This window comes from Cyrtonyx montezumae, unplaced genomic scaffold, assembly GCF_038088225.1.
Source record: "Cyrtonyx montezumae isolate F1298 unplaced genomic scaffold, pur_monq_1.0 scaffold_31, whole genome shotgun sequence".
NCBI lineage: Eukaryota > Metazoa > Chordata > Aves > Galliformes > Odontophoridae > Cyrtonyx > Cyrtonyx montezumae.
In genome coordinates this window covers 4,438,220-4,461,068 of record NW_027072036.1, presented here as the reverse complement: position 1 = coordinate 4,461,068, position 22,849 = coordinate 4,438,220, and the positions used below count along the sequence as shown (strand labels likewise).

The 22,849-nt window shown below is 52.8% G+C and overlaps 1 protein-coding gene across 1 annotated transcript; it reads left to right on the top strand.

Moving 5' to 3' along the window:
- The first annotated feature begins 1,594 nt into the window (after window positions 1-1,594).
- LOC136053720 (protein argonaute-1) lies at window positions 1,595-18,898 on the top strand. Its single transcript, XM_065744604.1, has 19 exons — window positions 1,595-1,692; window positions 5,423-5,606; window positions 6,426-6,546; window positions 6,669-6,850; window positions 6,932-7,068; window positions 7,342-7,476; window positions 7,694-7,781; window positions 8,683-8,830; window positions 9,151-9,270; window positions 9,549-9,671; window positions 10,234-10,367; window positions 11,721-11,905; window positions 12,069-12,228; window positions 12,487-12,577; window positions 14,605-14,799; window positions 15,288-15,422; window positions 16,289-16,390; window positions 17,215-17,414; window positions 17,797-18,898. The coding sequence occupies exons 1-19, from the start codon at window positions 1,668-1,670 to the stop codon at window positions 17,903-17,905; spliced, it is 2,574 nt and encodes an 857-aa protein (XP_065600676.1). The 5' UTR covers window positions 1,595-1,667; the 3' UTR covers window positions 17,906-18,898.
- Window positions 18,899-22,849: the final 3,951 nt, after the last annotated feature.

The window sequence follows — 22,849 nt, the reverse complement described above, 5'->3', positions numbered from 1 at the left end:
ACCTTCCCCCCCGAACTACCTTTGTGGATGTGCTGTAGGATTTTTCTTGCTCAATAGCAAGGGAGTAACTCTGCTTTCATTTTAGGAAGGCAGGGTTTGGAGGGCATTGTATCAATACTGTTTCGACTACGAGGTTTTTTCCTTGTGTGTTTGAGGAAAGATCTTGTAATATCACAGATTTTCTTATACCTTGCTATTGACGTTTTCATATTTCTATGTCTAGAGGCTGAAACTTCAGTGTGAAATGTTTGCATTTGTTCACTTTTGACTTAAGATGTAATTTTCGTTTCTATATATTGTTAGACTCGTAATGTTTAAAACTGTATTTTATTAAATCTGGGCTGGGTGTGTGTCTATAGCAATACGAGGTACTCTTTCTAAGCTGTTCTGGGTGGGATAGCGGCCCCATGTTGCGATGAGATGCTGGTGGTGTACAATTTGCAATGTATTTCCTTTTTTTTTTTCCTTTATTTTATTTTTATTTTTATTTTTAGCCTGCAGGGATATTTTGTGTTCATGTGTCCAAAAATAAAGTTAATAAAATAATAAAAAAAGAAATGGGAATTCCTGGGCCAAATGTGGTTTTTCCTTTATGCCTCATGAACTCACCGTGCAGTGAACAGACGTATCCGTAACAGAGTAAGCAGTTCGAAGGAGCACTGGAGTCAGGATGTAGAAAAATTACGGTGGTGGAAAGGGAATGATTGCAAAGAAATGAAATGCTCACCCGTCCCACGCTCACAGTGGAAAAACTCCAAAGCAGAAATCTCCAGAAGATCCTTCCCCAGTGGTGCTCAGCCCTCAGTGGGGTCACGCAGGTGCATTGCCTTCACCTGTGCTCCCAGGGCGGCCTCTACAGTGGAAAGTCACAAGGTGACCAAGAGCCGTTCCCTTATTCACCTCTTCTATTTCAGGTGAGGGTTTGTTGTTTCCTCAGGAAACTAAATAAAAAAGCTTTTGGATGAGGATGAAATGCAGCAGCTATAAATGAACCGGGGCTGCGTCATGGCTTAAAATACCCTTCATCTTCGGCACATCGCTGCTCCCGCTCACAGGGGTTTTATTTCTTCCCAGTGGGGTTGGGTTTTGGCACTGAGATCGTTCACCTTCAGGAGGAAAGCCCAAGGGGCTCAGAAATAAAAGACACCTTCACCCCACTCCCTCTCGTGCCTTTCTGGGATGACTCCCAGGTGAAGGGCAGCGCTGGAGCCGCGTCCTGCCCCTAAGGGACCCAACGGGTGACACCGAGCGGGCGTGGGGCCGCCGTGTGCGCTCAGCGAGGGCGCGGAGCTGAGGGGACAGGGACTGCTTCACCCTCACACCGACCCGCGGCGCTCCCAGCGCCGGGCCGGGCTCGTGAGCTCGGAGCTCGACAGCTGCAGCGGTGACGCGCCTCGCTTCGAGCTCAGCCGCTCCAACCGCGGTTCCGTCCGCGGTTCCCTCAGCGCAGCGCGACCGCGGGACGCGCGCGGCTCTGCCCGCCAAAATGGCGGCGGCGGCGCGGCCGTGGGGCGCCGCCTTTGTTGGGCGCGGGGTCGGGCGGCGGCGGCGCGTGCGCGCTGAGGCGCAGCGTGAGGCGGCTGCGGCGGTGCAGCAGCGGCCCCGGCCCCGCGCCCCGGCCCCGCCCTGCCCGCGGCCCGGCTCGGAGCGGCGCCCGCGTGGATGGGATGGAAGCGGGACCCTCGGGAGCAGGTGGGGGGCAGCGGGCCGGGAGCGCGGCCTAACGGCGGGGGGGGGGGTGCGGGAGCGTCGGGGCCTCGTTCCCGCTTCCCGGCCGGGGGGAAGCGGGGCCCGGCTCTCCTCGCGCGGTTGGGGCTGCGGGAGACGCGGGGAGCGCCGCGATCGGCCCCGGGGACGGAGCGCGGCTGTGGGTTCGGGGCTGTGCCGGCGATCCCCGGGGCGGCGGTGTCGGTTCTGGGTCGTAAAGCACGAGGGGGGAAATGGAAACGTGGTCGGGTGCGCTGAACGGGAGATGTGCGGGCGGCTGCAGGGAGGGGAGCGCCTGCGGGGCGGCCTGGAGGCCGGGCGTGCTCCCGCCCCAACTTTCAGCGCTCTTTATCCTTGGCCAGCTTTATGAACACGCTCCGTCCTAACCGTTGTCTTCCTGTGCATAAAAAAGCCCAACCCAGAGCCGTTGAGTCTGTTGGATGTCTTCAGGAAACGTGAAATCACACGAGTGTGCTTCTAGGACAGCATTGTACCGGGGCACAAAGCCGGGAGCAGCACCCTGCCTGGAGACGGAGCGCGTGTGGCATCCCCGAGCACTTTCTGTAGTCCGTCCCTAAGCCCAGCAGAGAACAAAACAGATGATTAAGATGGCAGATGTCGGGAGGAGGACAGATCAGGCAGAAAAGCAGCGCTGTGCAGCGGGATGGCACTGCGCTCGGTGACAGCCGTGTGCGGGTGGTAACCTCCCTTTGGGGACGGGCTCAGTGGGGCTGCCCCACGGCGGGTGCACCCTCACACGTGGGCACTGTGTAGCACGAAGGCGAAGCCGTCCTCGCCTTTGTCCCGGCCCTTCCCCGGGAGCTGGAGGATTTCTTTGTCTGCTGCTCACAGATCTGCGCTTTCTTCTCTTGTGCTGCACCGTGAGCCTCTCCTGGAACAGATGGGAGAGATGTTATCTTCTGCCCTTTCTGGGTGCTGTTAGCACAGACCCTGGGGCTCGTGCTCAGCGAGGAAACGTTGTGGATGAGTGGGGGAGAGCCTGGAGAGCAGTGCTGGCTGCCAGGCCCGGCCCTGTGCTGCAGACACAAATGTGTGCGTTCCCAGCTAGCGGCTGCTGTGTGCTCCTCCAGGAGGACAGCCGGGCTGGCGAGGCCGTATCGGGGTTTTCCCTCTCTGGGATGCAGAGGTGTTTGTCCTGGGCAGGCTCTGCTCCAGAGTCAGGTCCCTGACTCGCAGTGTTTGGGGGCAGTTCAGCTGCTGCGGTGTCAGATCGTTTGTCAGACCCCTTCAGAGGGACCAGGGGTGGACGTGGGGCTGTGGGACAGCGGGACAGCGCTTGTGGGTTTCACAAGGGCCGGTTTGCTGTCCTTATTTACAGCTGCGCAGGCAGAAGCAGCACTGCCTGTCAGCCAGAGCTGTGGTTCGGATCTGCTGCAGCACTGCTAAGTTCCCTTCTGACCCAGATGGATGTGGGCATCTCGGATGACCGACTCCTCGAAAACGAAGTGTAAAAGGCCTTGGAAAGCATCTGCAATCTGAAATGCAGCCTTTGCTGATTTACGGCTGGCACTTTAGGGGCAGCAGATTACAGATGTTATTATTTGCAGCCCGTTCTGCGCCAGGGGAGGAACCAGCAGTCGGGAGGACAGGAGCTGGTGCTGTGGGTGCAGATGGGGCTGTGGGGATGCATGGGGCCGGCTCCCTGAGCTGGGATGGGTGTCCCAGGGTGCAGCAGATGGGGCTTCTCGAGTGGTTTGCTCAGGTCCTCGAGGGGCAGAAAAGCTGGCTGTGTGTGCTCCGCAGCCCTGGAGCGCTTCACTTTCCTGCTCCCTCTGCCCGCAGATGGGAGCGTCCGCTTCTCGGGGTGGTTTGGGGTTGATTTTGGGTGGGAAACCGTTTGGGGTGAGGATGATGGGCTGCATGGTGTGCCTGGAGGCCTTCGTTGTGCCGCAGCCTGGCTGCTGTCCTCTCATCCATCTTCACGGTGCTGGGTGTGCAGGGGGGGGTGTGCAGGAGGGGGCCGTCGCAGTCCCTCTTTGGTGATAAAACTCCTTTTGTCTCGGCCCCGTTCTCCCGGCCCCTCTCCTGAATGCCTCCTTGGAGAGGATTTAAATGACATGGTAATTTCGTGCCTCCCCAGCCGTGCCTTGGCCCGGGGAGCTGGTGGTCAGTGGGTCGCGTTCTCCAGCTGTTACAGTATCAGAAACAAAGCTTATTCCAGCGCCGGTGACCCCAGCTGGGCTCTGCGTGGCTGTGCAGCATCCATGCGTCCTGCAGCCGCGTCCCCGGGGCATGGCTTTGTGTGCCAAAGTCTGTGATTCCTCCCAGGCTGCTGAATTTATAATGGCAGGCGGATTTGGTACCGCTCACTGGCTGCATTGTGCTGCAGGAACAACACTGCCCGCAGCCCCCGGCCCTGGGCGCGCTCATTTACATGACAAAGTGGGAGTCTGTGCAGCTTCGCTATGGAGAGTCGAGGTATGCAGAGAAACCCCTCTGTCTGGGGCTGTTCGGGTCACTTTTTAACGTGCTCCCGCAGAGCTGCCCTTCCCTGGCACTTCTGGGATGTGTCAGCGGTGTGCTGGGGGTCTGCCTCGAGCACGCTGCCAGGGCACGGGGTTCCCTTTGGGGCCTCTGTCGTGTGGCTTGAAGCAGACAGGGCCCAGGGGATGCTGAGCAGGAGCTGCTGTCCTGCTGTGTGCCTGTGGGTCGGAAGGTGCAGAGGAGGCCGTGCTAGCTGAGAGCCACGACGGGCTGCGTGGTTTGTGCTCCAGAGGCAGAGCAAGAAAGCAGAGGCTCCTCCAGCACTGGCAGATAGCTGTAGTTGGTTGCTGACTGATGTAGGAAGGCCTCATCTCGTAGCCAGGGTGCTGGAGATTGCCAAGAAATGTTCGTCGTGCGGAGACATGAATTACTCTGTGAGTGCTGATCAGACAATCAGCTTCTTGAAACGAGCTGCCTCTGGAGTGCCGGGCAGCTTTTCCCTCCTGCTTTCTCCTCTGGCTGTCCACAGCGTGGGTTTTCACACGGAGCTAACCAGGGCTCAGGGTTCACCTCCTAGGACTCGATGGCAGGCTCAGGCTGGAGTCACCAGCCTGGCAGCAGCACCGTGCAGCTTCAGCTGCAGTGGCCCTGGGTGCATTCCTGCACAGTGCTGGGGCACAGTGGCATTTCATCTGCAGTAAATCTCGCAGAGATGAGGTGCAAAACTGTGTTATGGATCCTCAGTTGGAGCTGGGCTGCTGTTTGAGGGTTGGCTCTGACAGGTGGCCGCGAGTGCTCTGAGGACCTGCTGTATTCCTGCACCCAGCCCAGCTGGATGGAGGTTTTGAGAAACAAATAGGATGCAAACTGGGATGGATGGAGATTGGGGAAGTGGGAAGGGAGCAGGAAGAGCAGATCTTGCTTCAGAAAGCAGCACTGTTGCAGTCCTGCATTGGTGCTCATCCTTGAGATATTCATCAGAAAATCTGCATAACGATGTGTAATGGTGCGTAATAATGTGAGAAGAACCACTGTGTCCCCTTTACAGATTCGGGGCCCACACTGAAGTGGGGATTGGAGGTATTTTTATCTGCCTAAGGTGCCCAGGGAAGCTGCTTCCACCTCCAGCTGTGCTGCTCCTGGCTGTGCAGCTGCTGCTTCGGGCGCGGGGTGTGAGTTTGGGTGGTGGTGACGGGAGGGCTGTGTGCTGTGCCATCCCTCTGTCTGGTTTCTGGATTTTTTTCTGACCCTTTGCTCTCTGTCCCAACAGCTGCAGGCTCATACCTGCCACCTTTGCAGCAGGTATTTCAGGCACCACGTCGGCCCGGGATAGGAACTGTTGGGAAGCCCATCAAGCTCCTCGCCAACTACTTTGAAGTGGACATTCCCAAGATTGATGTATATCATTATGAAGTGGATATCAAGCCCGACAAATGCCCACGCAGAGTCAACAGGTAAGGCAAGTATTGGAGGCTTTGGCACTCATCCCCTGCTCTGGTTTCCTCGCAGTTAGTGCCTTTCTTCTTCACCAGAGGAAACCAGCAGGGTGACGTTGTCTGTGGTTAGCTTTGCCCCCTCTGTGCTGAGGTGGAGGAGCAGTTGGGAGCAGCTGTGGTGCCCAGCATACACCTGGACACTGCCAGGTTTGGTCGGTGTGGCTGGACCTCACGAGCTGTGCTGGTGCAGCAGTGTTTGTTGCTGATAGCTTAGGAGGTCCTGAACTGAGCACACTTTCCTGCTTCTTCAAAGCAGCTGTGCTATTTTGGCACCAGTCACGTCATTTAAAAAGAGTTAGCCCCAGACCTTGGGCCATTGCATGCCTTTCTTTTTTCCTTTTTTTTTTTTTCCTTTTCTTTTTGACACCCTTTTCACTCTCCTTCCCCTCCTGCCCAAAGCAGCCTGGGTAGCTCTGTGCCTCAGAGGCCAGCGAGCAGATGCTGTAGCTGCTATTTCCTATGTTCTTGGCAGCTAATGTCCATGGAATGTGCTGCACGTTTGCAGCCAGCTACTGCACGCTGTGTAAACTTGCTCTGCTGAAACTGATTTAACAAGCTGTGGGGCAAGGCATGGAGGTGTGGGTGCACTCTTGCCTCGGGAAGGACCTGGCTCTGCCACCCCTTGGCCTGCAGTGAGAGCCCAGAGGTGCCCCAGGTGGAGAAGCTCAGCACCTGGCAGGTCACGTTCTTCACATCAGGCTGTGAAGGAACTGGCAAACCAAACCTCGCTCCTCTCTCCCCCGTGCCTTTCTTTCTTGCCTCTGCTTGTCTGTGTAGGGAAGTCGTGGAGTACATGGTACAGCACTTCAAACCTCAGATCTTTGGTGACCGGAAGCCAGTCTACGATGGGAAGAAAAACATTTACACTGTTACAGCCTTACCCATTGGAAATGAGAGGGTAAGAGTGGGACAGGGGATCCCCAAGTGTGGGAAGAGCCGAATGAAAACGAGCTGCCTCTCGCTGTGCTGTGACCATGGTGTGTTAGTGCTGTGATTGCTTCCCTTGCCTTCTGCACCCAGGTTGACTTTGAGGTGACAATCCCAGGCGAAGGCAAGGACAGGATATTTAAGGTCTCTATCAAGTGGATGGCCATCGTGAGCTGGCGCATGCTCCACGAAGCCTTGGTGAGCGGGCAGATCCCCGTCCCCTTGGAGTCTGTCCAGGCACTGGATGTGGCCATGAGGCACCTGGCTTCCATGAGGTACGTGCACGTGGCTGTGTCTGCCTGGCACTGCTGTGCTTGCTGCCTGTTGCTCAGTGTGCTGTTTCCTCTGGTTTGCAGGTACACCCCCGTTGGTCGCTCCTTCTTCTCCCCTCCTGAAGGTTACTACCACCCCCTGGGAGGTGGCAGGGAGGTCTGGTTCGGCTTCCACCAGTCTGTCAGGCCTGCCATGTGGAAGATGATGCTCAACATTGATGGTGATGTATTTTTCATGCCAGCAAAAACGCTTTGCTCTCAAGCGTGCCCAGCACAGTCACGTTCATCCACAAAAGGCAGTACGGGCTAGGTCTTAGCACTGTAGGCTGGGGGCTTTTTGCTTATGTCTGGTTGGTGGGCTCCCAGCGTGCAGTGCTCAGTGGGATGGGGTGGGGGTCTGCAGTAGTGTCTGGGGGGACTGGATCTTGCCTACTCTTGGGTCAGGTCTGTCTGTTGGAGGAGAGCAGAGACACATCATGGTATCTGTTCCTCAGTTTCTGCAACGGCCTTCTACAAAGCCCAGCCTGTCATTGAGTTCATGTGTGAGGTGCTGGATATCCGGAACATCGACGAGCAGCCAAAGCCACTGACGGACTCCCAGAGAGTGCGTTTCACCAAGGAGATCAAAGGTAGAACCTCAGGGCTTATCTCCCACCCCGGGGTTTGCACCTTCAAAATGCTGCCTGGGGCACTGTTGCCTCCCTTGCTGCTCTTCTCAAGCACACCTGCTGTGCAAACAGTTAATTACTTAAGGAGGGTGTTTGTAGTGTCATGGGGAACTTGGGCAAAAGAGAATCATTCCTGCGTTTACCGGTGGTTCTGCTGTGTCTTTTTGTCTTGCATCAGGTTTGAAAGTAGAGGTTACCCACTGTGGGCAGATGAAGAGGAAATACCGTGTGTGTAATGTGACCAGGCGGCCTGCCAGCCACCAGACGTAAGGCAGTGGGAAGGTGCCCTCGGAAAAATCTGAACTGTTCTCCTTTTTCATCAGCTGCTGTTTGTGTTAGGGAGAGCTGGAGGGAAAAGTCCAGCCTGTGACAGTGTGAGGAGATGTGCTGGGCACTCTGCAGCAGTCTTGGGCACGGTAGCTCACGCTGCTCTGTGTCCTGTGCTTTGAATGCGGGTGGGATGGAGAGGAGGGTGGGAGTGGAGAGGATGCTTTGTCTGGCAGACAGCACGCTGCAGAGGGAGGGAGCTGACGTGCCAGGAATTGTCCTAGTTTCTACCTCTGAGTTTGATTTTCTTTTTGCTTAAAATAGACACTGCCAAAGCAGAAGATCTGTCAGGGGTTAAAGCGATCTTCTACCTTGAAATTATTTGCATGTGTCTGGGAGGAGGGTTGGCTGGGGAGTCCTTCTGAGCTGAGGGGTTTGTGCCAAGAGCAGCCCACCCTGCTCCACACAGACCCCCAGAGGTGCCCTCAGTGCTGAGCTGTCTGCTCCGTGTGCTTTCCCTGCCCCTATAAGTGTTCAGGATCTGGTTAACCTTTGTCTGAATCCCAGCTCGACTCCCAAAGAAGGCACCAAGCACGGAAGTCCTCTGAGTGCCATGTGGCTGTATTTATGTACCTGACAGTGGCATGTGTGGCATGTCCTGTAATAAACATTTGCCCTGATTAGCTGGATTAGCGAGGAAGGGCTTTATTTAGAGATCACAGTCTTAGACTGGGGTCAGAGTTTTCCTGTCTTGATTTCTGAAAATACTTCAGTTCTGCTTTTTTTTTTCTTGAGGGGGAGCCTGCCAGTTCCCTCTCTTCTCAGCCAGAGTAAGTAGTGCTTGAGGTTTGGAAGTGTCTGTTTTGAGTAGGTGCATCCCTTGTGTCCTGCCCCTGCCAGGTTTCCCCTGCAGCTGGAGAGCGGTCAGACAGTGGAGTGCACAGTGGCTCAGTACTTCAAGCAGAAGTACAACCTGCAGCTGAAATACCCTCACCTCCCGTGTCTCCAGGTTGGCCAGGAGCAGAAGCACACCTACCTGCCCTTGGAGGTGAGTGCCAGCTTCTGCTCTGGTGAGCATTCCAGCTTTTGGGCACAATGAAAAGCAAAGGCAGCGTGGCCTCTGGTCCTTGCTAGCAAATGCATGACAATATTCTGCAGCTAATGTGTAGTGGGTGCTAACTACTGCAGCGTTGAACTGAGGAGAGCTGCTGCTAAGAAGTGAGGGATGAGACTGTGCTCATGCCCTAAAGATGCTGCTCTCCTGCAGCTGCAGGTTTGTCACCAGCAGTGATGCAGGGCAGGTTGGCTGTGGTCCTCTGTGCTTCACTTGTTTATAACACGTGGCTGCTTGCTTTCCTCTGCACACAGGTGTGTAACATCGTGGCAGGCCAGCGGTGCATCAAGAAGCTCACAGACAATCAAACATCAACCATGATCAAAGCAACAGCCAGGTCTGCCCCAGACAGGCAGGAGGAGATCAGCCGCCTGGTACGTGCCCCCGGGGCAGGGATCAGTGCTGGGCTGGGGCTGTGGTGGCAGGCTGTGCTCTGTGTCTGTGATGGGCAGTGCCCTGCTCTGGTCCTGCTCCTAAGCTGCACAGCAGGAGGCAGCTGTGGCCTGCTTAGAAGATGCTGGTGGTGTTGATGGCTTGGTTATTCTTCTCCAACTGAATCCCCTGTGGTAGGCACCTGTGTGCAGTGGATGCTTCCTGGTCAGCTGATGGCTGCGTGGCATGAAGCAGTCGGTCTCATTCCTTCCCTCTGCAGATGAAGAATGCCAGCTACAACCTGGATCCATACATTCAGGAGTTTGGGATCAAGGTGAAGGATGACATGACAGAGGTGACGGGGAGGGTCCTGCCAGCACCTATTCTGCAGTATGGAGGCAGGGTAAGCAGAGCTGCTTGGCAGTGCTCGGGGTTGGATGCTGTCATGGTGGAAAACACTGTTTTTGACTAAAACTTGGGCTACCTTCAGATTCATAGGTTGGAGGTGGATTTTTTTTTTACTACAGCACCTTAGCTGCTGGGTTTTTTTTTGTTGTTTTTTTTCACTATGGCTTTTCTGAAAGTTGTAACTGTACGTCATGCAGTGACTGAAAGGGAGAGGGACATTCGGGGTCAGGCTGTGCTTGTCCCACGGTCCACGTGGTTGACACGTGGATGGGCTTTGTGCCCACGCCCAGAGAGACGCGTGGTTCCCAGGACTCCCTGCCTCATCACCTTGGAGGTGCTGAAATTCTTAACTCCCCACGGCTGGGAGCCACAGTCATCCGTGGAGGAGCAGGGAGCATCTTTCAGCGAGCACAGCTCTTCAGGGCGTGCAGCTTGACGAGGGGGAGCACACACAGTGCACACACTCCCCAGGGGCTGCCGGCGTGGGGCAGGGCCTGCTGTGCCTCGTGGCCATGGCCCCATGGTGGCAGCACTCTGACAGTCTGTTTGCCTTGCAGAACCGGGCCATTGCAACTCCCAACCAAGGCGTGTGGGACATGCGAGGGAAGCAGTTCTACAACGGCATTGAGATCAAAGTGTGGGCGATTGCTTGCTTTGCCCCGCAGAAGCAGTGTCGAGAAGAGGTGCTGAAGTAAGGACACGGGCAGCCCGTGAGGGTGGGGAGAGGCAGAAGGAGCTGTGTTGGCGTGCAGTGCTGTCTGAGGCTGTGCTTCCCTTGCTGCTGACACTGGATCTGTGTGTGGCTGAACTGCTTGCTGGTACAGATTTGTTCCAGGCTCGGGCTGGGTGCTCGGTGTTGTGTCTCGTTAGTTCATCCTGGCGAGGTTGAAGTTAGCACATCATCTCTCTGATGTGTGTGGACTGACAGTTGCTCTTTCCTTGCAGTGTCCTTTGCACCAGGTATCTTGTTCTGATGCTGGCAGCCCTAAAGCCTGGGGTACTGTACTGAGCTCTTCTAACGTGGCTTTCCTCAAGGAGAAGGTGGATAAGATTGTCAGAGATAATTGAGTTAAAAGTTTCTGCAATACTCCAGGAGCTCAGAATTGAATTTGGCCAATGACTTCCTGTCCCACTTTATCTTGGAGTGGTTTCCTTTGGGCTGTGACATCACTGGGTCTCTACATCCTCAGTCTGCCCTTTGCTATCTCCCTGGCCACCAGGTTAACCAGTATTTTCCTCTGGAATAAGGTGCCTCTCCTCCTCTTGGCTTCAGCAGCCCAAGTGGCAGTGTTCCTGCTGCTCTCAGGGGGACACAGCCCCTTGTGAAACAGGATGCTTCCTGTATGGATTACCCTAACATGCCATGGGATTTTATTACACAGAAGTCTTAGGCTTTCTGAAAAGCTTTGGCAGCTTTGAGGTTGTCTGAAGTGATAGCAAAGTGATGCTGAGCAGAGAGAGGTTATTTGATTTAGAGAACAGCCACCTTGGTTTTGAGTTCTGCTGAGGACCAAGGGTGGCTGCATGGAGGCAATGTGTGGCTCTGCTGCTGTGTGTAACAGTGTCATTTGGAATGGTTTGGAGCTGCTCAAAGCCTCTACATCTGTGTAACTGTGCAGGTGGCAGTAACACTGCACTCTCCCTATGATCCCTTCAGGGTAGGCTCTTCCACTGGCAGAGCTGGGGGCACCGTGCTCCGTGAGGCTCTCCCTGCATCAAATTTATCCTTGCCAATCTGTAGTTGAGCCACCTTCTGTGCAGCAAAGCACTTTGGTTTGGTAAGTGAAGGCAGGTGGCCTTACAAATCACCTGGAAGTCAACCTTTCCCAGAGAACAGGTCTGCTCCCCTGCTCCTGATTTCTAAATAGGAATAGCTTCTGGCTCCTTCAGTCCTCAGGAAAAGTCTTTACTGTGGATAAGAGAGCACTGAGAGAGGTTAGGGGCCTCTGGCCACCCCCAGGCTGGGGCTGCTCAGCTCCAACACGTGCTGGTGTTCTGCTGGCATTCTCCACGTGGGCTGACTTTCCTCTCCTCCCGGGCACAGGAACTTCACCGACCAGCTGCGTAAGATCTCCAAGGACGCGGGGATGCCGATCCAGGGGCAGCCCTGCTTCTGTAAATACGCCCAGGGTGCAGACAGCGTGGAGCCCATGTTTCGACACCTCAAGAACACCTATTCAGGGCTTCAGCTCATCATTGTCATCCTGCCAGGAAAAACACCAGTGTACGGTGCGTCTTGGGCAGGGGCAGGTGGGGAGAAGAGAAGGGTTTTGCCCTGGCTCAGGAGGGCTGGCTGTGTCCCTTTCCACTTTTTCCCCCTATTTTTGAGGGCGATGCTGAAAGCTGTGCTTTGCTGATTGCCTGCCCGTTCACGTGGTTCCTCTGCCCACAGCTGAGGTGAAGCGTGTTGGGGACACTCTCCTGGGAATGGCCACGCAGTGTGTCCAGGTCAAGAATGTGGTGAAAACCTCCCCACAGACCCTTTCCAACCTCTGCCTCAAGATCAACGTCAAGCTTGGCGGGATCAACAACATCCTAGTGCCTCACCAGCGGTTCGTATGGCTGCTGCCTGTCATGGCTGTAGGGCTTGTGTCCCATGTCCCTCCTGAGTCCCTTCCCTCACTGTGCAGTACTTGCAGCTGTGCAAAGCAGCTCCATGAAATGAAGGCTTACATCCCATCTTGCCTTGTGACGAGCTGAGCCTGGAGGCTGGGAGATGTCCTCTGGCAGTCTGCTCATCTCTGTTGGGCTGGGTGTTGCCCTGAGGTGCCCCCAGGAGGCTGACTGCTGCTTTCTCTTTTTCCCTCCAGCTCTGCTGTCTTTCAGCAGCCGGTGATATTCCTCGGGGCTGATGTCACTCACCCACCGGCTGGAGATGGGAAGAAGCCCTCTATCACAGCTGTAAGTTCCCATTCTGGGGCTGGGCTCAGTGGTGCCTGGTAGGTTTGCAGAGAGGAACTGGAGTGAGGCTTGTGTGCTGCTTCACCATTGTTCCCGTGGTGATGCTTCTCAGGGTGGCCCCGCGTCCTGTGGGCACCCCCTGGGGAGGTGGGGAACCCCTGAAGGTGCCACTCTCTGCAGTTATGTTTTGGGGGAGCTGCAGGGAGAGCTGGCAGCTGCCAGCAGATGGGGCTCTTGATGTGCTGAGCCCTGCAGTGCTGTCAGACAGCCGTGTGGGGAGCTAGGTGCTGCCCTTGCGTTCCCTGAGTGCTGGAGGCATCCCAGCTCTTGCACAGCAACCCTAGGAGGAGCCTTCCCCAATGGGGGGGAGAGTGGGGATTTGGGAATGGGAGAAATGGAGTGGCTTTGCTTATCCACCCCAAGCACATAATTGAGCGTCCACTGAGTGAGTTGTGCTGCTGAGGCTGGCTGGCTGCTCGTGCTTTGGTGAGGCTCTGACAGGTTGCCTTGTGCTTGTTGCAGTGAAGTAGAGTGTCAGGTTCTCGTAGCGTCTGTTTTAATTAAGCACGTCAGCATTTTCCTATTAAGTTCTTAGCTTTCCAGGACTCGTAGCTCAGGTTTTCCTTGGCATGCAAATGTCTTTGGAGAATTGTTTTTTTCTTAATTAAAAGGGGTTAGGAAATGCTTTTGGCTGTTCATAGGTGTGGGTGGGACAGAACAGTCTGTTTCCTGGCGGCGGTGCTTCCACTCTGAAAACATTCTCTGTGTCTTTCTGTACAGAACCACAGTGGGGTTTTAGTCTTAATTTCTGTAAAAGCTTTTTCTGATCTGCAAGGGAGAAGGGCAGAGCCTTCAGACGGCCTTGTTGTTCTCCTTGTTTAGTTGTTAATAAGACCACGGAAAAGGTCCCATTGCAGGGGCCAAAGGAAACATTTCTGTTGAGCATCTCAGCAGGGCAAAGCCTAGAGCTCCTTTCACTAAGCAAAAGTGAAACTGGTGCTGAGCACGAGGGCCACGGGGGCAGGAGCAGTGCTGTGGAGGACGTGTGCCCGTGGTGCTTTCCCTGTGCTGTCTGGTGGGACGCAGACCACGCTGCAGTGTCCCCACCAGCCTCGCAGCAGTCAGGCAGCATGTCACGCTGCGTGGGCCGGAGCCTGCTGTGACTCACACTGTGCCTCCACCCCGCATCGTGGCTGAGCCTGGCTGCACTCAGGTTTGTTGCCTGACATCTTCGAGGTCTGCCCTCTGCAGTGCCCAGCTGTGATGGGTGACTCCCTGCTCAGCAACTGCCACGAGGTGACTCATCCCAGCCCATCCTTGGGGTGGGGGCAGACTGCTGCCTGTGACGGAGCAGAGCGTGGGGACACGGTGCTGGCAGAGGCTCCTTGCAGACATTTTCCCTGGTTCATTTGAGCAGAGAGCCTCCTGGCCACCCCTGTGTGGGCAGGACGCTGGTGCTTTTGCTGTGGTTGGAGAGCTAAGAGCTTCTGTCAGAGCTGCTCGGTGTTAAGTGTAATAAAAACTTAAGCAGCTTTTACAGCAGTGGCATGGCAGTGGTAGGTGAGGTTTTGTACCTGGGGGTGTCCTTGCCGTGGTGACGCAGCGTGATGCTGTGGTTTGTGGAAACCAAAAAACCTCAAGGGAGGGATGGAGAGAGAAGTGTGCACACAGGCAGAAGGGGCATTCCCCTTTCAATTCTCTGCAGATGAGCAGGAGTGTGGGAACAGAGCAGAAACAGCCCCTTCTCACCCCACGCAGCCACGTGGCTCAGCGGTGCCCACTATGTCATCTCATTGGAACTTCCCCCTAGAGAGCATGAAACTGGGATGTGGCTACCACCAGGGTTGTCCTTCGTAGTCTGCAGTTGCATGCGTGGTATCTGCTGTCCCATCTCCTGATCTGTGAGCTCGAGGTGCTCTGCCCACAGTCAGCCGTGGGTGTTTGAAACAGTCAGAGGATGGGAAAGTCCCACATCCCCTTCATCCATGCTGCAGTAACGCGTGGGCCTGGCCCCCCTGTCCCTGCAGGTTGTGGGCAGCATGGATGCCCACCCCAGCCGGTACTGTGCCACGGTGCGTGTGCAGCGTCCTCGCCAGGAAATCATCGAGGACTTGTCCTACATGGTAAGGGAACTCCTCATCCAGTTCTACAAATCCACGCGCTTCAAACCCACCAGGATCATCTTCTACCGTGACGGTGTCCCCGAGGGGCAGCTCCCGCAGGTGAGGACCCCTTGCATCTCCCTCAGCCACGGAGGCAGTGTGTGCTTTTAATTGAGGAAGCAGGCCAGCAGGGGGCTTCGAGGCCCTGAGTTGGCTTTGCTCACACTTGTGTTGCCTTAAATCGTGGGGGTTTGCTGACATGCTTTGGGTGTACTGGTGGTGTTGGGCTGCTGCAATGGTCTGGAGCTGAGCCAGAGCCTTGGAAAGCTGGTGCTGGGCACCTGGCAGTCACTCAGGACATGCTTAGCACCAGACAGCTGGTGCTTTGAAGCTTCCCCTGAGGCTAGGCTTGAGCACTGTCCTCTTTTCACTCTTCTGGGGATGCACAGTGCTGAGGAGTGCTCATGAGTGGCCACATACGATCTCCTGGTTCTGCCTGTGGGTTAGCCCAAAGCTGCTCTAGCTGCTGCAGGCTCCCAAGGGTGCGTGGAGAAGGCTGTGTGCAGACACAAGCTGGCACATCCTCTCACTTGACATTGTCTCTCCAGATCCTTCACTATGAGCTCCTAGCAATCCGAGATGCCTGCATCAAACTGGAAAAGGATTACCAGCCTGGCATCACTTATATCGTTGTCCAGAAAAGGCATCACACCCGTCTCTTCTGCGCAGACAAGAATGAGAGGGTGAGTGCCGGGCCTGGAGGGGGCTGTTTCATTGCCAGCTTTTAGGAGGAGCCAGCCTTGGACTTCCTGAGTGCAGAGCTCACTGCTGGCAGGCAGAGTGCTTTCTTGAATGAAATGTGCTGCTCAGTTGACTCCTGTGTCCACGTGGGTTAGGCTTCTTCTAGAAACCCAGACAGCTGTTTGCTGTTATGATGAGTTACTGGGTGCTGATGATCCTGGTGACTCTTCTGAAATAGCCTCTGTCAGCTTGAAAACATCTGTTGTTTTGGTGATAGCTGTAGTCGCTGACGTTGTGACAGGATGAATAACCCCATGCTTGCTCACAGTTGGAGTGCAGTAACTCATTGATTATTGCTGCTTTTCCTAGATCTGGTGTAAATGTAGGGTTAAAATCTAGCCTAACAGGACTCAAGCACTACCTGAGCATGAAGGCTGAATCTTGGGACTGAAGGGCCACATTTGATCATGGCATAGAGCCCTCATATCTTGTGGCAGTGGTCCCAGAGCATGCTGTCTGCAGAGATCCCTGGCATTTTGCTCACTTAATCCTCAGTGCTGCAGTGGGTGGGCCGTGCCCAGCCCTCACCCTGCCTGTTCTCCTTTTGATGTCATTTGCTCCGTGTGTATGTCATGCCTGCTGTTGATGCTGGCAGAAAATGCTGGCAAGCTTGTTGGGAAAGGGAGCAGAGCAGGATGACCTGATTCTGCTTCCTTGTAATAAAGTGGCTCTACACAGTGCTTTCCAACTGAGACATGGAGATGGTGACCCTGTGCTGTGGCCCTGGTGCAGGGCAGCTGTTACAAACACGGCTCTGGGCAGCAGGAATTAGCCAAGCTCTGCAATACTTGGATCTCTTTCTCTGTAGATCGGGAAGAGCGGGAACATCCCAGCAGGAACAACAGTGGATACAAACATCACCCACCCCTTCGAGTTTGACTTTTACTTGTGCAGTCATGCAGGCATTCAGGTACTGTGTTCCAGGGCTGGCTGTTGTGATATGTTGTTTTCCTTTGCTTGTTTTTGCAAATTGCACTCTTGTGCATCTGAAGGGCCCTTCCTGGAGACGTGGGTGGTTTGATCTGAGCTGCCATCGTGGTGGTTTGTGCTAGCAGGTGCCAGGACGGCTGCTGCATTATGTGACATGTACTTGGCTTCTCTCCTGGAGCCGTAGATCTGTCCTCTGAGAATTTCCTTCTTTGGAGCAGCCAGTTCAGCAGCTTGTCAGATGGTGCCCAAGCAGGCAGGGCTCGTTGCTGCTCCTGGTCATCAGCAGGACCTGCTGTCTGGTGTGGGCAGGGGAGCTGGGGGCAGCTGTCCCTGGAGGAGGTGGCTTGCTTTGCAGCTGCCTTTCATCAGGCGGCCAAGATTAGTCAGAAACCATACAGAAGAAATTGCACTCAATCTACAGCTGCTTCCACAAGGGAGGCTTTTTGGCATTCACTCCTGTAAGGACAGCAGGGAGCTGGCTTGGTTTTGTCTGGAGCTATGGGGGAGCTCTGTGCTGGTGCGATGTGATGCAGTGGGGCTGTGCAGTGTTGGGGGCCTGGGCAAAGCAGCACAGAAGCACCAGCAGTGCCTGGGCGTAGTTTATGATTCAGTGCAAAGTGCTTTCCTGCCTGTTTGCTTTTAGGGCTCCCAAATTAAAAAAGCATGGGCCCCTTTCCTACTCAGATTGTTTTGACAGCTTGTTGGGATTGAGGAGGAGGGTGACCAGCATGCAGGGCAGCTGCCTGCGGCTACTCTGGGCACAAGCAGCACTTCTCACAGCACACCATGTCGTACACCTTGCAGGGTACGAGCCGGCCCTCCCATTACTACGTGCTCTGGGATGACAACCGGTTCACTGCAGATGAGCTGCAGATCCTCACGTACCAGCTGTGCCATACCTACGTGCGCTGCACCCGCTCCGTCTCCATCCCGGCCCCGGCCTACTATGCCCGACTGGTGGCATTCAGAGCACGGTACCACCTCGTGGACAAGGAGCACGACAGGTGAGGGGGCTGTGCCCATGGTCCCAGGGAGGGCAAACCCTGGGGGAGGGCAGTGGGGCCCGAGCACCTTGCTTTCATGTGCAGCAGGCTGCTCTGCTTGGTCGAGAGCGGCCCACCCATAGCTGCATCCTCTTAGGTCTCGGTCTGGGGGGCAATGGGGATCAAGGAGGGTGAAATCCCATCTGGGCATCCCTGGAGTGTTTGAGCATTGCTGCACGCACTGCCAGAATCCCTGCAGTGCTGGGCTCGGCTCACACGTGGCAGCAGGGAGAAGTGCAAGCAGTGTCCAGCACAGCAAACTCTGATAATCAAAACGGGTTCTCAGTGTTCCTGAGTGGGGGGAATATTAAGTAATTACACGATTATTTTCTTGCACTTTCAGTGGCGAGGGCAGCCATATATCTGGACAGAGCAACGGCAGAGACCCCCAGGCCTTGGCAAAGGCTGTGCAGGTTCATCAGGACACTTTACGTACCATGTACTTTGCTTGAAAGCCTAACTTTTGTTACCTCACTCAAGAAAGCTTTCAGATTTGTAGGAGCCATACAAAAAAGGAAGCATTGGGACACCTTGTTTTGTTTTTTTCCAATGAGAAATCACTGCAGGGCAGGCAGCGTCGGTTCGAGGCAGGAGACCAGCACCACCGGACAGAAGGACCCAACACCTGTGTAGGATTTGGAAGAGACTGATTATTTTTTTAATTTTTCTGGCTTTGCAAAATTTTGACCTGACCAAACACATTGAAGGCATTCAAGGAAGGGATAAAAGTCCCGGGAGGAGGAAGCAGGTTTTCATGTTTAAGATGCAATACTATAGACTCCTGACTGTGAAAAGGCGGATTTGGTCCTCCGTTGCCCACCAGGCGCTGGTAGGTATTTTTTGTGGGGGTTGGGGGGAGGGGATTTTTAGAGCCTTAAAAACAGAAGACTAGATTTATAAAACTAATATTTTAGAATATGAGATGCTTTAATGGGTTAAGGGGAAAAAACAGCTAGTTTATAGATGATTCTAACACTAACAGTTCCCCGCCCCCGACCGATTCCCCCCATATAACGTAAGGCACCCTAGCACTTAGCTCAGAACTGAAAACTGTCTTCCTTGTGTTCAAAGCTAGTTAGCTGCTGCCATTTGAAGCAACAGTCACAGACTTTTCCATGGGTGAGTGCCTTACTACGATGCTGCAAAATTTCAATGTTTTTAATCTCGTAAGGAAAATAGTAATCTTGTCTTGATGGTGGTCCATATTTCCATCGGAAGGAGTTAATTTCTATGGTCCCGAGTTGCAGTTTGTGTTAGATCACAACCTCATGGTGGTTGAACTCCGTTGAAAGATGTGCACTTTCATGTAGGACGTGTTTAATGGCTGCTGACCCATTTTTGTTTCCAATGTACTACTTGTTATTTAAAACTGTTTCTGACAAATGGGGGCATTGTCATCCCACGAGGACAGAAATCGCTATCAGTTATTTTTTTTTTCCTTTTTTTTTTTTTCTGTTTTTTTCTTCTGACTTTCTATGATGGACACCGGGATTTTTTTACTAAGCATTATTTTTATACGACACTGAGTCTGTTGCCAAAACACACACAAGTCATTCACATTTGCAGAGTTTACATCGCCGTGCTGCTAGCTTCTGCTGCTCTTTGTGCCACGTTATGGCTGATTTCCTGCACGGGGTCTGTATTCTGAAAGCACACCGGAGACGTTCCTTAGCCAGAATTACCAACTCCTTGTTACTGTTGTGGGGAAGCTCCTACTGACCTGTGTTTTTAACAGGAAAAAAGCCTTTTTGGTTTGTTTGTTTCCAGCAGTAGCGTGGTGAGTGCTTCAGACTCACTGTGCTGCGCAGAACGAGTAGTAACATCTCATTACCAATATCACGTGGGCAGGTGGGTTTTTTTCTGTATGGAAGGTGTGCACAACACTTCCTCAAAGAGAGAAACTGTGTGCACTCCTACGGAGCTCTCAGGAGAGGAGCTCTGTTATCATTTTACTGCCAGAAGTGAACGTGTTTTCGCAGCGGATCTGTCGCAGGCGCTGCTCCCTGTCGGTGCACGCGGATGGGAGCACACCTTGTTCTGCCCTTTCTGATGTTTGAACTCGCCTTGCCTTCATGAAACCCACAGTAGTCATGTTGGCCCATTGATCTGTCAGGAATTCACTCTACCTGTTTTCTTTTCGGGCAACGTGTTTGTGAAAAATGAAGACATCAATATGCTATGCAAACTAAGTGCTGAGCCCACTGAGGTCACCTCTGGTGAAGATCCTACATTTAGCACAGTTGTCTTTCTCCTCGAGACTGCAGTATTCGGTTCATATTCTCCTTTGCACCTCGTGTCAAACGCCACTGCTGTCTGTCTGCAGGGTGGTGGGGAGGAGACCAGGAACTCTTCGTGGTCGGTAGGGTGTGAAGTCTTAGGAGAGCTTTTAGAGGGCAGGGAATGCATCAACACTATGTCAACGCGAGAAGCCTACATTCCTATACACAAGTGCCTGCATAGTGACACAAATTCTGCACCTCTCCATTTCATCCTCAGACCTCTGGCTTGTGTTCATTGAAAGCAGAATGATCTCAGAGGGGCTGTACCTGCTCACCTTGTGTTAGAAAGCCCCTCGTTGAGAACAAAAGCGGGGTTCAGGCCAAGGTCCTCTCTGTGAATTGGTTTGTTCACCAGCATTACGACGGAGAGCACCTGGCTGCTGGCGGCAGCGAGGGGCGAAGGTCTTCTGGTTCCTAGCTTTTATTTTAGCATTTTAGTTGGGTCTAGAGTTCTGAAATGTCTTTTGGTCGCTGTGGCATAGCGCGTGCCATTTTTAACCATTTGAAAAGAGATAGTGTGGGCATTTACAGGAACAGCTTGTTGCTCTGTAACATTTTTTTTTTAACCTTGAGACTTGAAATGTAAAATGGACCTTTAAGATTTGCACTCATTTGTAAGGTGGCTGTTCATAGAGAACTATGAATGAAGACTTGCTGATGTAGCACCTACTTTTAACAGCGATTTTAACTACACAAAAGCTTCACAGCTTCTGAAACGCTCAGCTGTTGACTTGCAGATCGTGTTCTGCCCGTATTCCACCCTCTGCATTGGGTTTTCATGGTTTTGATTCAATAAAAAAAGCCAAACTCAATAGCTGCTGTGCCCTTTAAACCGTATTTCCACTTTGAAGATATTTAGAAGGGGTTTGAGTTACCCGCATGTTTTCTATTACGGACTATGCACTGTACCTTCTGCACAGCTCCAGCATTCAATATTTCTACTGTTTTCTCATCTGAGACACAAACAAATAAGTGCATGTTGAGGTGCTGTGCATTTTGCTACCCGTAGCAGATAGCTGTTAACCCAGAGACATATCAGGATTTGTAGTTAGCCACAAACCCCACGTGGACATCCCGAATGGCTCCCGAGTCTCTCTGCCTTCTCAGTGCGCACGTGTTCCTCCTGCAACTGGAAACATCACCAAGTGCATGCAAGCCTTGTGGGAAGAGGAGTAACTTCCATTTACCTGTCAGTTGTCGGATGCTGTTTGTTTCCCTTATCTCATACCTGGACGCAGCGGGGGCAGGCGGGGTGTCCCAGTACTTGCAGGCCTCTGACACAATGCCTGGCGTCACAGCGCATCCAGCGTCGCCTCGTGGGAGGTTTTCTTCTTGGAAAATGAGTGTGAACAAAGCAAAGAATGTCATTCTTTTAGGAAGGGAAGCCAGACAGCAGGACAGCAATAAACAAATGAAATTCATATCTTGCCTGAGTGATTTGCACTTCAGTAGTTGTGAAAGAAAATCGATGGGGACTGCAGTGCTTTTGTGTTCAGTTCTCGCCCCTTTCGTACCTCCTTTATACAAGTGTTGAACTGTACGTGGGGTGTTTACACAACACTCTTTGGGTTGTTATTTTTCTTGCGGTTTTATTTTATTTTTTTGCTTTAGCTTGAACTCTGTATGGTCCATTTGTTAAATAGATGTGAACGGTTGATGTACAGTACTTACTAAACAAGCAGCAGCACAAAACTTATTTTATTAAGAAAATATGGCTTATATTTTAAAGATTGGATATCAACTTTTTGTGGGTTTTTTTTTCCTTTTTTTTTGTATGCGTGGAATTAAGACTGGTAAAGAGTAACAAAACCCTTGGATTAGGCCAAAAGATAAAACTGTAAGATCGTAACCACCTCTTTATTAAAGAAAATGGTATGATTAAAGAGCTCTGGAACATTGTATTCATGTTCGATTTGATGGCTTTTGTGGATTTTTCTTTTATTTTGTTTTTGCCTTGGTCCTGATTTTTGCTTGCAACTTTGACTTTGCAGTCCCAAGTGTCTGTTACCCTGTAAGTGTTGGCAGAAGACCTAAATAAAAGCAATGTGAATATGTTGGGGTGACACTCCTGAGTCAGGTTGTGTGGGGAAGGAGGAAGCTCAGTGCTGAGTTCACTTGCAGAGGAACGAGCAGAGAAGTGCTGACTGCAGCTGAATTGCATCAGATGTGGAGGAGCCAAAGCTCCTCACTTCCCAGCTTAGTTCAGTGTAGTGAGAGAAACACTGAAGTGAACAACTGTGCTTAAGGCTCCTTGGATTGTGATAGCTAATTCCACTTTTCATTATAATACCATCTGTCTGAGCAAGGACTTCATTTGAGCTCCTTGGGTTATTAAATGGCTGAAATGTACGTCACAATACGCCACCACTCCAGCACTGAGCTTTTGGCCTTAGTGTGACTTGAGTGGTTTTGAGACAAGTGAAATATAAAGGCAGGACTGTTCCCTGGATTTGCCTTGACTCTAATCCAAAACCCGATGTAAAACTGCTACTCAGGTTCTTACCTGGATCCTTTGTTCAAACAGTCCCTTGCTGTAGGTAAACCTGTGTGCGTTTACACATCTCACTTCAGCTGTTTGCAGACCTGATTGGTCTGATCTCCAGGGCACCCTGCTCCTGCCCTTGTCTGGGTCTGTTTGAACCATCACTTCCGATGGCCGTACAGCACTGCTTCGTGCTCAGAGAGCTACAGAGGGCCACTGGCTCCAAGATACTGTAAGAAAAAACTTCAGGATCCTTTTGGATCGGGGTTAAACGTTGTCCTCTGGGTTTCTCCAACATTTCTCAGCTTTGGAATTGCCTGCCAACTTCACAGTCCTCTGCAAAGCCATCCAAGAGCTCAGACGTGCGTCTTGGGTACAAAAGTGGAGGTTGTTTGCCATCCTCTGGATTCTGTGGATCTGTTTGTGCTTTACCATGCAAACATGTATCAGCAGACCTTTAGACACTGAATTATTTATCAGTTAAGCTGTTAACTGTGGGTTTTTGAATAATGCGAAGCGATTTTAGGGAAGCATTTGCCAATGGCATGCACATACTTGATAGGTAATCTATGTGGACTGTTAGCACGCAGAATGTACTGCACAGAACTGAGCATCTTTACCAATTCTGTTCATCT

Bases quoted from the DNA above. Each gene is read 5' to 3' on its own strand.
- LOC136053720 (XM_065744604.1), top strand. From the start codon at position 1,668: ATGGAAGCGGGACCCTCGGGAGCAG. The intron at 9,672-10,233 runs GTAAGCAGAGCT...TTTGCCTTGCAG, and splicing joins TTCTGCAGTATGGAGGCAGG to AACCGGGCCATTGCAACTCC. The intron at 12,229-12,486 runs GTTCGTATGGCT...TTTTCCCTCCAG, and splicing joins ATCCTAGTGCCTCACCAGCG to CTCTGCTGTCTTTCAGCAGC.